The sequence below is a fragment of the Heloderma suspectum genome, chromosome 2, assembly GCF_057233095.1.
Source record: "Heloderma suspectum isolate Gila_16-S chromosome 2, 16-S_ref, whole genome shotgun sequence".
In the NCBI taxonomy this organism is placed as follows: domain Eukaryota; kingdom Metazoa; phylum Chordata; class Lepidosauria; order Squamata; family Helodermatidae; genus Heloderma; species Heloderma suspectum.
The window spans coordinates 125,172,122-125,188,459 of NC_139459.1; the positions used below are offsets into that span (position 1 = coordinate 125,172,122).

The 16,338-nt window shown below is 44.1% G+C and overlaps 1 protein-coding gene across 22 annotated transcripts in view; it reads right to left on the bottom strand.

The window, feature by feature from the left end:
• Positions 1 to 16,338, bottom strand: part of SUSD1 (sushi domain containing 1) — an 81,887-nt gene that overhangs the window by 34,335 nt on the left and 31,214 nt on the right. For 12 of the 22 annotated variants that reach the window (XR_014787819.1, XR_014787820.1, XM_084834703.1 and 9 more), the window contains 5 exons: positions 10,929 to 11,093; positions 6,718 to 6,809; positions 5,895 to 6,081; positions 4,002 to 4,099; positions 1,676 to 1,862 (listed from right to left, as the gene is read on the bottom strand). Coding sequence is in view for 20 of the 22 variants with exons in the window: in XM_084834703.1 (XP_084690829.1) it covers positions 1,676 to 1,862; positions 4,002 to 4,099; positions 5,895 to 6,081; positions 6,718 to 6,809; positions 10,929 to 11,093 (729 nt within the window). In the remaining 2 variants the exon portion in view is untranslated. The remainder of the gene's footprint in view (positions 1 to 1,675; positions 1,863 to 4,001; positions 4,100 to 5,894; positions 6,082 to 6,717; positions 6,810 to 10,928; positions 11,094 to 16,338) is intronic. The other 10 variants (XM_084834708.1, XM_084834701.1, XM_084834702.1 and 7 more) reach the window with 2 other exon arrangements.

The following is a 16,338-nucleotide window of genomic DNA, read 5'->3' on the forward strand; positions in this document are numbered from 1 at the left end:
TGTTCTGACTTCTGCCTGGATTTAGACTACCTTTGTTGTAGCCTGAACTCCACTGGATAACCAACTGCAGGCTTGAAGGTTTGCTGACTTTGCTGCAGTTAAGAGTTTGTTACAGTCAATGCAGGACAATGGTCTGCACCGCACAGTGGGCAGAGCAGCAAAACTTTTCACTATTTCCTCAAACAGTTATCCTGGATCCACTCCATACATACAGAAGAATCAGGTAGCAGAATCCTGAACTAGTAGAGGTGACTGTACCATGCAGAGTCTGGTTGGCAGATATGATTTCCCCACACAAAAAATTTGTACAAGTAAACTAACATATCATCAGGTTGAAAGGTTCTTGCCTGTTGCCCCCACCCCCAGCTGCTTTGGCTGTTCTAGTTTTGTACTTGCAGGACTTTTTTTTTTAATTAGGTGAGAGGGGTATTCAAAAATGTGATCTCCACGTAGAGTCTGAAGCAGTACATTTCATTCTACCAGCATGTCGGTAGGTGGCTACTTGTGAGCAGACCTTTTCTGTGGTGGCCCCCAAATAGTGCACTGCCCTCCCTAAAGCGATCTGCCTGGTACCTAATTTGTTGATTTTTTGGTGCCGGGCAAAGACCTTTTTATTCTCCCAGGCCTTTTAGAAGTATTTTAACTGCTGCTTGCTTTTTAGTTAGCTTAATGCTGTGTTTTAAAATAATCCTATTCATGTTTTTGGCTGTTCAGATATGTATTAAGTGCTGAATTTTTGTTGTCACTCTTAAAAACAATACTTTTTAATGTGCTTTATTATGTGGCTTTATCACTGTTTTTAATTTTGCTTTTATTATGTACATCACCATGAGAGCTTTGGCTAGAGGGGAACTCATAAACTGAATAAATGAAATATAGATCCAGCTCTGGCCAGAGAACAGGGAAGCTTCTGCACTAGTGGTGTTCCACGCAGACAGGGAAGCCACTGAATTGCGGCCAATAACTTGACCCAAACGAGACACAATGGGGCCATCACTCACATATGTACCCCGTTCACATCTAAAGTAAGAGACTAACGGATAGAAGGTGCACACAGGAGAGGAGACCTGCACTCTCTCCCTCCTGAATCTCATCTCCCTTGCAACTGGTGGCTCCAACCACTTTCCACCCTTCCTGGCTCTAATACCAGAAATGAGCCAGGAACAGGGAAAAGTGGCTGGAGCAACAGAAGGAGGGGAGACTAAGGCATTGGAGGAGGAATGCGTCAGTGACTATCTCCAATGTTTATTTTACTGTTAAAGTAACATCGTCCATCCACAACTCAGACATGAATGGAACAGATGTATGAAATGCACATGCTGTCATCATGGCTAGTTTGGCCCTCAATAAATCAATGACGGAACAGTATTAGAATCAAGGTATCTCAAGTCCAAAGTTAGCTCTCATTCTACCATGGCACGAACCAGTGGTTCTGCTGTAATAAAACTGTATTTAACATAAGCACTAAACAGTACCCTTCAGATACTATATGCAAGTTTACACACTAGCAGAGGTAGGGTAAGTGGCACAGAAAGTTACTTGAACCAACAAGGTAGGTGCTTCCTGATGACTGATCGCAAGAATGAAAAAAGAAGGTAAATAACTACTTCTGAACTCTCACTCTAAAGGTATAGCCTGATTATAAGAACAGGAAAAATATAAAACAAAGCCTTACCGGTGATTGGGGTTGTCATGTAGACTAGGACACTGTGATCCAAATTTGCTGTGGAGATGTTAAGAGTGTAATTGGTGCCTGGAGGTAAGTTAAAGCACACTTCTGGAGTCTGAGAGTCTGTGGTGAAATTACGAGTCATCGTATGACGGAATTCCTTCTGATACCAGCGTAGACCCTGTATGTGGAACTTTAATGAAGCGTGCACAATTAAACACTTGGCATTTAACTCATATTCACTAGTTATATGACACTAGTAGGACCTCCTAAATGTAAGCATACTGAAAAACCATGATGGAGGGGAAAATCCCCCCCCCTCCCGAACTGGCTAGCTCTACCTGTGCAGCAGAATGAAGGGGAAAGGGAGTGACAGGACAGACTAGGGTGGGCAACTTGTGGCCCTGAGCCCAATTTCAAAATCCCCCCACAAGCGATCTCTTCAGACCTCAGGCAAGAACGATCTGTCCCTTGCTCGGCAGCCCACTGGGCAGGGAGGAAAAAGGAGAGACAGAAAAGGGGTGGCAGAAAGGAGAAAAAGAAAAGGGGGTGCCCCTGCTCTCTTTTGGCTCTGCTCACCACCAGCACATTTCCCCCAACAGATTACCCCTGGCATTCTCCCAGGAGTAATCTGTTGATCAAAAAAAGTTCCCCAACCTTGGAATAGACTGAGGGGTGGGGAGGTATGTCTATGTATATCAGTTGCTGGGGAACACAAGCAGGGTGGGGGGTGCTTTTGCATTCATGCCCAACTTGTAGGCTTCCCACAGGCTGCTGTTTGACCACCAAGGGAACATAATGCTGGATTAGATGGACCCTTGGTCTGATTCAGCATTACCCTTGTGTTCTTATGAGGTTTACCACTTTGGAATGCTGCCCCATTGTAAAACGTTCCCTGGAACTGACACAGCAGGGAAGAAGGTTTTAGCCAAGCCTGCTCCCTGCTGTACTAGCTTTGTACTGGCAGAGGGTGTCTTTTAGGTAGGAAAGCATTCAAAGCTTCAAGTCCCCAGCTGCAATCGGAAGTGCTACAACGATCTACTCTACCATCTCCTTCTGCTGCTTGTGTAGAGCAGACCTCAGGGACCAGCTTGTGCCGAGTTAGAGCAGTGCTCCATCCAACACAGCTAGATCTCCAGGATTCACACTTTGAGTCCTGAGGGAAGGGGTCAGCTGCCACCCTGAAGACAAAGCTAGCATTCTATGTGCTGTCATAGCAGGTTCCTCGCCTCCCGTAAAAATCCAGCTTCACAACTTTGAGCCCCTTTTTTGGTAGAAAGACATGGTACAAATCAAATAAATAAACAAAGTCACATATATGCCAGCAAGTTGAATGCTAGATCAATGAGCTGCTTATCAGACCAAGGAGGCATATCTCACCTCAAACTCTTCTATACTAGGAGGTAGACCACCTGGCTCTTTTTTGGGGGGAGGGGGGAATTAAACCTGGAAATCCAGTCAAGGGGCTGGAATATTCCTGAGGGGACCAGGTAACCTCTGTAGCAAGGATGAGCAACTTCATGGGCCTGACGGCCTTTTCCACCCCTCTGGACAGCCCCTCTCCCTGGGCCACACTCCCCGGGCGGGCTGCTGCAAAGTTTTTTTGGCGGTTTGCTGTCAAAAGTTTGGCAGCAAATCACCACAGTACCCGAAGGGGTCATATTTAGCTTGAGACCAAACTAAATTGGACCTTTTTAGCACTCCCCAGTGCTAAAACGGCCAATTCCCCCTGCCACTGCCAAATTCGGCAGCTCCATGGGGGGCGGGGGGCAGCTGCCTGCGGCCCATGGGTTGTGTGTTGCCCACTCCTGCTCTATAGCTTCAGCCCTGGCATTGAATGCGAATCTATGCAAGTCTCATGTCTACATGAGCTACACAATCTACCTCAGAATGTGTAACACAGAACAATCTATGCAGTGTAGGCACAATGTCCTCACCAAGGAATACAAAGTTTGCTTGCAAGTACACATGCTACATGATAAAACTCTGCAAAATATCTTTGTTGCCTAAAACAGCTATGTTTCTCAACAAAGAGGTTCAGTTGCCTACCTAAGCTTGGTAATTATTGATAGTATATTAGAAGAAAGTGATATGACAGACTCTTCTTGTATAAACATACACCATTTCTTTTGTTCCCTGTCGTGTCTGATCAAACAGGTTTTTAGCGGCTATCAAAATCTGGAAAACCTGTGTATTAGAAGCGATAACAGGATGAATGTATACATCTCAGGCAATAACGCCTTTCTTGTCCTGCTGAAACACTCTGAAAAAGAGTATATTTCTGGGCTGCCAGTACTTCCCCCACTGCACTCAGAAGCTGTGCCTCACTTACAACGTAGGTTTCCTCAGACTGTGCTCTTCCGGATTCTCTCTGCCATTTAATACAGGTGTCATTAAATATGGAGATGTTGTTGAATACAACTTTGTTTTCTGGAAAATAAGGGGATGTGGGGAGAGACTAAGGGCTAAATATTCACAAACATTCATTCATTCATTCATTCATTCATTCATTCATTCATTTCTATACCGCCCAATAGCCAAAGCTCTCTTTTAATCAACTCTATACTACGATGACATTTTGTTAATAAAAATAAAACGTACAGCACTGAAAATTATAAAGCAGAAGCCTCTAGCCCAAGAACTGGCTGGTCAGATGAAATCCGTATGTGAAATTCAGGCCCACTCTCCTGCTTAGTGACTGTTATAGCTCTATAGAGGCTGCCAGATAACAACTGACACTATAATGTCAATAAAAGACACAGCTGACATAATTCCCATAGGGGTTTAGATTGTAGCAACCTCTTTCCTCTTTGGCCCCTTCCCTTGACTGCCCACTTCCTTCCTGTCCCAAAGTACACAGCCTTTCCTCTCACTAGGCCCCATATACAGTTCTCCTCTTGTCCTACTTACTCTTTGCTGCCCAGCTTTCTTGAACTCCATGATTCCACCACCCACTGTTTCTTCACGCGCTTGCTTTATATGCCATCGCCTACTTTGTTCCACTTCTTTTAGCAATGTTATCTCAACCAGCTTTTGAAGAACTCTTGTCTCCTTCACTCTGCCCCCGCATTTAGCCCTTCCTGACCTTCAGTGTTGTGGGATCCTCTTCTTGTCTCATTTTCCTATTTCCTCAGACCACTGACTATTCTGTAGGCTTCTTTCAGTCTCGTTACTTCTGTTCCTGTTGTCCTTTAGGTTCCTTACCTCCTAGAATTTTTCTCATTCTTCAGCCATCCCCTGGGTGAGGTTTTAATCATAGCCAATCTGACAATTTTCCCTTCCCTCATAGAAGCTGGACTGCAAATTTAGTTCCCTCAGCAATTCATCCTTCTGAGCTATCACATCAACTCAACTAATCAGTGTCGAAGGCTTCACCATCACATTACAATATAGATTATGCTTTGCACGTTATGCAACGTGATTTTTATCCATTAAAACCCTGTAGTTTTTATTCATTAACAAAAATTAGCACTGCACTGTGCATTTTGCCTAAACAGAGATTGTGGTGTTTGGTTTCAAGTTAGGAAAGATATTAAGGGAACAATCCTATGTCTCCTCGACAGTGTCTGGGGGACATAGGATTTTTCAGTTCCTGAATCGAAGCTCAGAGTCAGAGCTCAGAGCCAGGAAACTATGCTCTCTGCCCCTTCCCCCTCATAGCTGGCATGGAGAGAACTGCACTGGCTGCTTCTCCACACTAGTAAAATGGAGTGTGGAGATGGGGAGAAGTGGGCGTTCCCGGGGAGGAGACTGGGGTGACATTCCTATGATCTATCCTATGGTTACTCCAGCCTCCTTTCCTCCCCCTCCCCAAAGCCTCTGCTAGACAGGTGAAATTGCCTGTCTAACTAAAATGCAAAGAGGAGAGCACAAGGCACTTCTCTCTCTGCTTAGGATACTTGAAAGCCTCCGAGTTTGGCCACTTACAAGTACCCAGGGTGCGATCCATAGGACTGCATGCTAAATATCTCAGGACAGTGACTGCTGTCACATCCCTTATTACAATTTTAAGTCATTGGTGAGTCTTTTGTATGCTATCTAAAGTTGTTACCATGGGAATTATTTATATGGCACATTAACACTATAGATTTAAACTGATTTAAGTCACTCCCCAGAGAAATCTGGGAATTGCAATCCCATGAGTGGGAGGAAAAGATCCCTAAGAGAATTCTAAGCACCATTCTTGATCACTAATATCAAAATTTTGTGCAAGTGTAGAACCTACCAACTACTGGGTGTGTTATTTTGACTCGTAAAACCAAATTTATGGATTCTGCAATGATTTCCACAGTGTAATTTGTATCCTGATCTAGTGACAAACACACATTTACAGCCTCCTTGGTTGTGGGAGGGTTAATCAATACATCTGTAATTTTTATCGATTCATTCCCTAGCATTCTCATCGTAGTGAGCTGTAAAGGAAACAAAAAAGAAATCAATTCTAAAAACAAGACTTCAGGGCTTATCTACAATATAAATGGGTTTAATGATCAACTGCAACTCCCCAGAGAATTCTGGAGACTGTAATTCTGCAAGGCAGGAAAGGAGATCCCTAATAGATAATTGTCAGTGCCCTCACCACATGGGTTCCAAGGATTCTTTGGGGGAGAAGTCATGACTATTAAAGTGGTATAAAACCTATATAGATTTGTATATTCGGAATACACTAAGATGGCAAGAAAACGGGCCAAGATAATATATCTCCATTAAAGATGGACTGACAAACTAGTTTCCACAGAAGCACCTTTGGCCAATCATAAGCAGCTACATATCTATCAAGATGCAAGTGTCTCTAGAAAGTTCAAAATGAGTCCAGATCCGTTCTTTGTTTATTGCATGACTCCTACATTGTCCCATCCAGGAGAAATCTTGGCCATTCAAGCCATGCTGCTGTTTTTTAAAAAAAGATACTTGCAGCTTATCTTTTGTAGGATTTTAATAGATATATACACTTTCTCTCATACATAAAGCAACTTGCATGCCCCTACTAGAAAGATAAGAAGCTCTTATGTTTCTAGCATTTTAAAGACTTAAAATATCTCACGTACTCGATAGGTTCCATTTGCTCCAGTGTTTCCATAACGCCTCCTCCATGTCAAACAGGAGTTATTCATTGCAGGCTCAACAAACTCTTGCACTTCTGCAAAAGATAAACATACACGCATACATAATTTCCCCGCTGGACTTGCAAGTCAATGCTATTTAAAACCTGATTTCTTATTCTTTTTTCTATTATAGGATCTGTTGCTGGTCAGCTGCATACTCAAATCCAGGGTTCTCAATACTATCAAGTTCTTTCAACTAATTATTGACAGAGAAAGGAGGGGCGCCAACTTTCTGCCTTGGTCACTTGCTCCCCAGATTCCATCACCAATACATGCACATCACCGCAACCTGGAAAAAGCAAAGGTGAAGCACAGCTCTAATTCACAAGGCAGAGAAGGATTCAGGTCAAGCAGTTGACCAATTTTGCTGCTGCTTTGCTTGGACCCAGGAGGCCCAAGTTTAAAGTAAGTGGCAGTGGGGGTGTAGTTGTAGTGACTGTCATTCTGCTACTATGACAGAGTATAGTGTACTATGACACACAAAGCATTTTTAGACCACGGAGGCCACTCTGGAAGCACCGTAATTGTATTCCGTGAGCAGGCTCATTTAAATATGAAGATGTTTAACAGTATTCAGTTTTGGATACTGGGGGAACTTGAAAGCCACCTTCAACTACTGCTTCCCAACTAGTGACATCAGGTTCAAGGGTATTTTACCATGGATCAAAAGTCACCGTTCAGCACACCAACGATCGCAAAGAATAATCCCCAAACCCAGTTCGCCAGACCCATCAGAATGTAACTGCAGTTTGGCTTCCAAGGGTAACTAACGTCTCCAAAAAGAGACACCACTAAACTCCTGCAAAAAACAGCCAAACAGCAAGATCATCCCGCATTGCTGCAGAAACTCGAACATGATGGTGTGGCAACTTTAGGCCCTGCGTGGCAATACATAGCCACCTTAGAAAGGCCCACTCCAGGGCAACAGTCCTTCAGGCAAAATTGAGGTGGCCCACCAATTCCTGCAGGGAATGCTAGATGACTTTATGAGATTGCATCGTCAGCTAAATCCTGGCCCTCACTGTGAAAGCTTATCCCTTGGGAGACAGCTGCGATTATGAATGGAATCCATTTCAATCCCCAAAAATACCATGACAGGGAGGGGGCCCTCTGTTTTCTCCTGCGCCAAGGGAACACCCAATTCATTAGACAAGGCCTGAAATTCCTGCATCAAATAGGCACACTGATCAGCATACCCAGGACCTGCAAACAGAAAATTGTCCAAATAATGGACTGTATTCTGTGTAGAGATGTGAAGGCCCAGAAAAATCAGGAACAATTTGGATTTTTTTCTTCTGAGGACCGTTTTTGTTTTTTTCTGAAAAATTGAACAGTTTTGGATTATGAAATATTTTCTTTTAGAATTTAAGAAAAAGTATTTATATATTTAAATACCAGTCTTTACACCCACCAAATGATTTCTAAAAACTATGTAATAACAATGCTTTTATAGAAAGATCAGAGAAGCAAAATGTCTGGAAATAATGAAGCTATGGGGAAAAATGTTTTTAATCGTCTCTGTAAGATTCCCAGGGTAGTTATTTTTTTCATTCCTTATTAAAATTATTGATCTAAAGTATAGTTTACTGATAGACATTTATGCTCAGTTTCCCAACATGTGAGTAGAGTTATCATTGTGCATTCTTGACAGTAAATGTACATTCTTGACAGTTTGGGTTTTGTTCTATACAGTCCTGTGTTTCTGATGCTGTAGCAGTCTTTTTTAATGTAGTTTCTAACCTATTCAGATAATAATGACAAATTTACTGAGTTTACTTTTAAAAGTTTTAAAATATAACGATACTTTTATGAGCAAACTAAGCTATAAATTTAGGAACAGAAAGTCTGCCTCAAAATTTCCAGAAATTTTACATCTAATTCTGTGTCCCTGTTCTGTCTCTCAAGGCCCACTCCAAAAAGGAACTATACCACTCAAACACTGCAAGAAAAATTGAACATCCCATAGGGAGAGCAATATCCACATAGAATTGGCTAGGGATGTCATGGATGCCCGACTGGGCCAGGAGTCCATTGGACCCACCCCCACCTGCAACCCTTGGATTGCCCCTGCTGAACCCCTGCCCTCCCAGACTCACTGCAACCTGTCCAGTAAGCGCCTGCCATGTTGCTGCCTTTTTGTAATGGAAAAAAGGGAGTTTTAAAAAATGTGCATATTTAAATATATGCAGTTTGGGGCTGGGAAAGCTTAATATGCACAATAAATACTAGAGGCATAATACCTCTAATATTGTGCATATTAAGCTTTCCCGGCCCCAAACTGCACATATTTAAATATGCACATTTTTAAAAACTCATTTTTTCCCGTTAAAAAAAAAAAAAAAGGTGGCAAAATGGCGGATGCTCACTGGATGGGCCTAGGGTGAGTATGAGCGACTTGTGAGAGCTTCAGTGGGGGCGGGCGAGGCACTTTAGCGGGTGCCCGGAGAACCCAAGCTGGGGTGTGTTCGCACATCCCTATTGAAAGCAGAACCCCAATAGAGCAAAATCCGCAGGATTGATTGGCAAGATACAAAATGCAGACTATATATCACATTTTCCCATTAACGCTTCATGCCGCAACCCCTCACCATAGGGACGGCAGAAACCAAGGAAGTATAGTGCACAGAACATAGGTAATCTGGAATGGCATGGTTTACAGTCACCTTTGTGAAAACAGAGGTTATGGATCAACCTGAATTCCCCTGGTGCCTTCTTGGGAACAATGCCCATGGAGGGATACCCTAAGATTTGGAATAGGTGGTGAGATATATGGGCCCAGTACCCTACCTGATATAACCTCCTTGTTTATTTTGAACCAATTGTCCCATACCATTGATTGACCTCTTGTTCTCTGAAAAACAAGAACTGCAGGGACCCTGAAAAAGTATTCTAAATCCCTCTAAAAAAACCTTGCTCTAAGTAGATTGCATCCTCATGCTTAAGAGTAGCGCCACATGAGATGCCGCAGAGCCTCCACCTTAACTGGGCTGGGCCCCTTTGGGAGGAGGTTACTGCCCAGCCCCAGCTTTTCTATTACCCAGTCCATCCCTCTGGAAACCCCCAAACCCTCTGATCTTAGGGCAGGCATGCTGGCCGCCACAGATTGAATACTTATGCTGGAATTTGCATGGTGTCTGGGAGCAAGAGCCCTGGGAACTAAATTCCCAACACAGCAATCGGTGCTGAACTGACTGCCCTGCTTGCTCGTGGAGAAGAGGCGGGTTGCTGTTTGACCTGCATGTGGCCACTATCAGACCTGTCCCTGAAACCTGGCCTAGCTGGCGTCATAAACTGTAAACAGAGGTCCTGATCCATATTAACCCATCTGAGAGAGGGGTCAAAGGGGCTCTCATATGAAAAGCCTTGTCATAGCCCAGCCAAGCTCCACCCTCATATTCAGAACAGACCCTATAAATGATGTCCAAATATTCTGTAAGAACAGACCCTTTTTCTAGAATAACTCCCACATAAGTATGGAATCCTGGCAACCAATTAGCCCAAGTTCTTGCTACCTTCTTCCGCCTAACTCTGTCCTGTTCCTTATCCCTGTACTTACCCTGATTCTTCAGCTCAAGACATCCACAAACTCCCCCCTTAACTACTTCTCTCTGGTTGCCGGCAATAAATGATAACCCAGCTGTATCAAGGTACCACCAGCCAGAATTGCATCCTTATCTGCCTTGGCATAGGGGTCGCCTGCCGCAGAAGCCGGTTCTCCCTGCACTGGCAGGCCACCTCTTGCATGGCTTTGCCAGACCGCAGCATATGCCACTGCCGCAGAGGATATGTGCTGCGGTCCCACCTCAACAGAGGAAGGAGGAGGCCCAGTTGAAAGATGTGCAGACGCTGAGGTGGGGTGGATACCTCCTGGGACGTATCTGTCCTCTGAGCAGAGGCAGCAACCGGGGGGTAGACCATTCCTCCACCACTGGTGAAACAGTAGAGATACTGCCATCCCTGGTTGTTCTGCCACCTCCGTCCCACCAGCCATATCATGCAACACTAGCAGATGCACTTCCCCAGGAGTCCCGACCCTAGCAGGCTGGACAGATGAAAGCTCGCCCGTGGTGGTGAGAACAGCCAATCCATTCCAACCAGCCCCATTGTACCCCAACCTTGCCAAGGGAAGGAGGCCCTCTGACCCGCACTCTCACCTGGATTCTGCAGAGCCATTGCTGAGGTACTGGTGGCCTGGGTCTGGTGCAACACTGTAGATGAAGTAGTTGCAGGCAAGGATTCCATGGCAACTGGGCCCAGAACGGGCACTGCTGGCTGGGCAGGCACGGAGCTCGCACTTGCATTGATGGCATCCAGGCGGGCTGCAATAGAAAGCCATAGCCTATTCTGAGCCTTCTTTATTTCCCTGTGTGGAGGCTAACTCCCCCCACCTCTATTGATCAGATGAATATGAGGCAGAGATCCCTTTGCCTTTTTCTACTGCCTCTAAACGTGCCAATATTAAGGAAGCATCTGGGCCCACCTCCTCCTCTGAAGATAAGGCATCAACCTGAAATAGGTGCTTGTCGGGAGGCCCAGGGGCCTTCTCCTTCCCTTGCCCTGTCTTTGGTGGCATAATGTGCAGCCAGCTGTTAAATATTGGTAGGAAAACTTCCTCCCCTTCAAACCAGTAAAACTAAACGGGGGTGGTGGTGCGGTGCCTACCCCGCAACCAAAAGAAGACAGGCTTAAGGCCTAACAAGGACCGGTAGGCAAATAGACACTGGAGTGTCACTCCAGTGACGCTCCTGCAGGAGGCCTAGACAAAAAGGTGCGGGGGGAGGCAGAGATCCTGGTCCTAGCCCATCCTTTCAAACAGAGAGGGTGTGTTTCAGTGCTGAAGGCTGTGGCCACAGGCCTGGCTACCAGGCTAATATCCTACCCGCAGAGAGCAAGCAGGCCATAACAGCCTACCGCCCCAGAAAGAAAAGGCTGAGATGAACCGCCATGCGGCTGCCACACAGCTGAAAACTGCTAGATTGATGTGAAACTGCCGCTGCAGCAAGAACAGCCGCCACACCCACCATGTTTTCCCTGAGCCGAGGCAAGTACATGTGGCTGTAGTGACTGTCATGCCGCTACTATGTCGGGGTATAGTGTACTATGTCACACATAGCGTTTTTAGAGCACTGAGGCCACTCTGGAAGCACCATCATTGCATTCAGACAGCAGGCTCATTTAAATAAGAACAAGTTTAAGAGGATTCATTTTTGGATGCTGGAGGGACTTGAAAGCCACCTTCAACTACTGCTCACCTACTAGGGTCATCAAGTTCAAGGGTATTTTAGTATGGATCAAAAGTCAAAGTAAACCACACAAAAGAATTCAGTGAAGGTGGGTTTTTAATACTAATTTGCTATACAAACACAATAAAACATGTAACTGTAAAGCACATACTATTCTCAAACAAATACAACCTTCATGGGTGCTATCTCTCCCCACATTCCCCAATTTCTTTTGGGCCAAAAAGAGGCTCAGATGTACAAATAGAGCCTCTCCCCACTCTCCACCTCCTAGGGCTTCCTCATTTCTGTGAACCAAAAGGGTTTCCTCTGTGTATTCACTGAAGCAGGAAATATTGCATGTGGAGCTCCATACACTTTGTTGTTGTTGTTCAGTTGTTAAGTCGTGTCCATACACTTACTAGAGTGTATATGGGGCACATCACTGCTTCAACCAGCAGACAGAGGATTCATAGTCCCTACATTCACACCACATCTATTTGTCCAACTTGGTTTCAGTCATCATTACTGTATTTGCCACATGCATGTTGTTAATGAAGAAGACCACTGGATGCCACTGTTGTTCAATACAGAGCTCAAAAGGGTACTGTAAAAAATGACAAAAGGTATCTCTTCCAGGCAGTCCTGAAAGCCCAATTAGGGTGGGAAGGCGGGTGGTTGAGACAAAAGCAAAAGCTTAAGATGGTAAAGTACTATAAACTGAGGCAGCTGGATGGAGAAAGGAATATTAGAACAAAGGAGGCAACAGACCTGGAGGAGAATAGGAAGCAACACAGAGGATTGTATGAGCAAAAGAGGAGTAGTTGTGGCAGGCACAACATACAGAAAAAGAAAGAACAGGGAGGAGGGGAGGAAAAAGGGAAAACATGAGAGACACTGGAAGCCACTTAGAATGGAAAAGGGGACAACAGAAATTTACTGAAATAGATTTTGGAAGAAATGTTTAACCATGTGTGAGGAGGCATCAGGGGTCACTGTACAGTCCTCTAGGTATGCCTGGTTGCCTAGGAGCAGTAGCCAACCAAAGTTAGGACTGGCTAAACAGAAGAAAAGGGAATCAGGACAGGGGCTCTTTAAATGGGTCCAGGACTCTGAGGGAGGAGGAAGAGGTGAGGCAAAAGCACAGGATAAAAGCCTGAATGCTACAAGCTCAATGGAGGAGGGAAGAAGGAACAGTGGCTAATGGAGCCCCTACAAGTAACAAAGACTGGAAGGTAAAGAAGGGGAGCAGAGCAGCTGGGCTTCCTTGAAGGACAGGGACCTATAGCAGAGGAGGGTCTGTTAACAAACCCAAAAGAGACCTACCTGTTCAGTCAGCAGGAGTCAGAAGCCTACAGGAACTGGTGGATGAGAAAAGACTGGCTTAATTCCCCAGCAAGCTCAGGAACAGGTCCTCCTGACTTTGAAACTACTCATCAACCTCAGGGAGCAGTGTGTAAGCAGTCCCTCAGATTCTACTGCTCTGGGGTTATGCACTTCAACCCACAGCTACCTGCATTGTAAACCGTCAGCCTGATCCTGTAGATACTTACCAGTGTTGCCCTGAGAGTGCCCACCCCAGTCCTGCAACTACGTACCTCCTGCTGTGACCTGGTTTCCAGGACCCTACAGATACTTATTATTGATTGAGAGACTCCATGCTGTATCCTGGAACTACTTACTAGAGGTACTGAAAGGAGATCCTGCAGCTACTGATTTGACTGATCCTGTGCTGTAACAGGAATTAATAAAGTCTATAATTCCTGCATTTTTGTGATCCCCATCCTTATTTGGGGATGGAAGGAGGACGGAGGGACCTGTTCCTCTTGGCAGAGGGGGCACATGTTGTGACACTATGGCATACTAGGCAAGATAGATAAAAATGGCTCTTTTTTAAAAAAATAGGCTTTAAAAATAATAAAAAACAAGTAAATTTTGAGTTCCTTTTAAAGACTCACTTGGGTTAATATGAAAGCATATTAGACCTAGAGTTACTCTTTTCTAGACTGAATCCATGCCATCTACCAACCGAGTTAAAGAAGGCTTTTCTATGTGGATGAAAAACCCATTTGATATTTCTCACGTGAATATTTACATTCTACCTACTAAATACAGGCATTTTATTTTCACCTGATGAAAATAAACTTATCTGGTCTGTCCAGTAACTATCAGACAGTATTTATACCTATCCATCATAAACATTTCACTTGTGCTTTATTAATACATACATACCACTTAACAAAAGAATTGATCAAAGCGGTGTACAATACACAACATAAAACACAGAAAAAAGAAAACATAAATTTAACATATACATACATAAAAGAGTAACCAGCAACATATTTGAGGAAGAAAAAAATATGCTAGGAAAGTTTGGATGAAGAGGAATGTTTTTAGCATCTGCCTAAAACTCCCAATCATTGGTGCATGCCTTATTTCAAGAGGCAGGATATTCCCGAGAACAAGGGCAACTATACAAAATGTCTTTCTTTGAGTAGCTGCCAGATGAATCCAGACAGCATGCAGAACCACCAAAAGGGCCTCCTCCAATGACTGAAGGGAACAGGCAGGCGTGTAAGGGATGAGGCGGTCTCTCAAATAACCTGCTCCTAAGCTGGTTAGGGTCTTGTACAAGAGCACTAGTACCTTAAACTTGGTGTGGTAGCATACAGGCAGCCAGTGCAACTCTTGCAACAGAGGTGCTATACATTGGTAATAGGTTGCTCCACTCAGCAACCAAGCAGCTGCATTTTGTACCAGCTGCAGCTTCCGGACCAACCTCAGGGGCACCCCACATAGAGTGTTACAATAGCCAATCTTGAGGTTACCAATGCATGGACCGCTGTGGCAAGGTTATCCCTATCCAGGAATGGCTGTAGCTGGCATATCAGCAAAGATGGTAAAAGGCATTCCTAGCTGCTGAGATCACCTGGGCCTCAATCGACAAATCCACAAGCTTGTGTTTCCTACTTTGCTTTTGTGAGGTTGGGTCTGGGCCATGGCAGAATGAAGCAGAAAGGAGCAAGGGAAGACAAAATTGTGTCATGTGCAGCTACTCAGATGTAAACCCCACTGAAGTCAATAGGAAAGCATGTATAGGATTGCAGCCTTAACCTCACAAACTGTCATGGTGCTGGTTATAAGAAAGGACCTATATGTAATATTTTAGAGAGATTCCCTTTATAGGTAAAAAAATTGGAAAGCAAGCAAAATGTATACAGTGTGACAAACAGATATAAGGCTTGGTTGCAAGCATGAAACAACAATGTAAAACTCTATTTAGTTGTAAATTAACATGGTTTACTGGTCAGGTTTGCTCCAACGTTTAGGAAATAAATTAAGTATCAATGTGAAACTTGATTTAAATCAGTAGCTGCATTTGCCTTGTTGAGATTTCTGGCTTATTAGTAACGAGCAGTATTCTGGCACACACATCTGAAAGATGTCAAAGTGCCAAGTTCTCCTTCCTGTTCCTGAACCTGCTGCTGATCAACTGTTCAGCAAGCAGGAAGAGAAAGCAAGGTAAAGGGGTAGAGAGGAGAGAAAGAGCAAGGCTAGGGGCTAAGAAGGGAAAGAAAAAAAAAGGTGGCTAGGGGGGGGAAAGAAGACAAATAGCGAGGAAAGGGGCTGGGGGGAAGAAATAGTGAGGCTAGAGGCTGGGAGTGGAGAGTGTGCACAAAGGGGAAAAGTGGTTGCATAGGAGGTTGAATTTCAGCACATGATGCTGATCCTTTCACTGAAGCACTATGACAGAAGGAGTGGCATCTGCTGGTTTTATTCCTTCTATGCAGCTATTAAAAAGTCACAGGACCCCAGTCCTGGATCAGTCTGGAAACCACAGGTAAGAGCTTATATCTACCAGGCAATTCTCACTAAATGAACTACAAAGTCTATCAAAGAACAGTTCAATTTAAAAGTTCAGACAGGCTTGTGTGAGAAAACAAAGACTAAGCTAATGATTTACTATTTTTTTAATCTAAAACAAACCAACAAACCAGGAAGCTACTGGGGCAAAATAACTGAAGTGCTAAAATTGACTGCCAAAGGCAGTAGTGCAAGTATTCAAAAGAAAGAAAAGTTATACACATGCGCACACACTCTCTCTCTTTATTAGTTTCAGATAATTTCTATACCACTGTTCATTTTTTTAAAAAAATAATCCCAAAGCAGTTTACAAGACAAAATTGTGATAAAATACAATAAAACCAATGATTAAAACAATAAAACAATGATAAAAGCAATAAAAGCTCATTAGAATAACCAGGGCTGGCTGACAATTCTGGCAGTCAGGGACGTGCCTGGGGAAACAAGTGTGACTTCAGTTGTGGGAGGAAGCACTCCACAC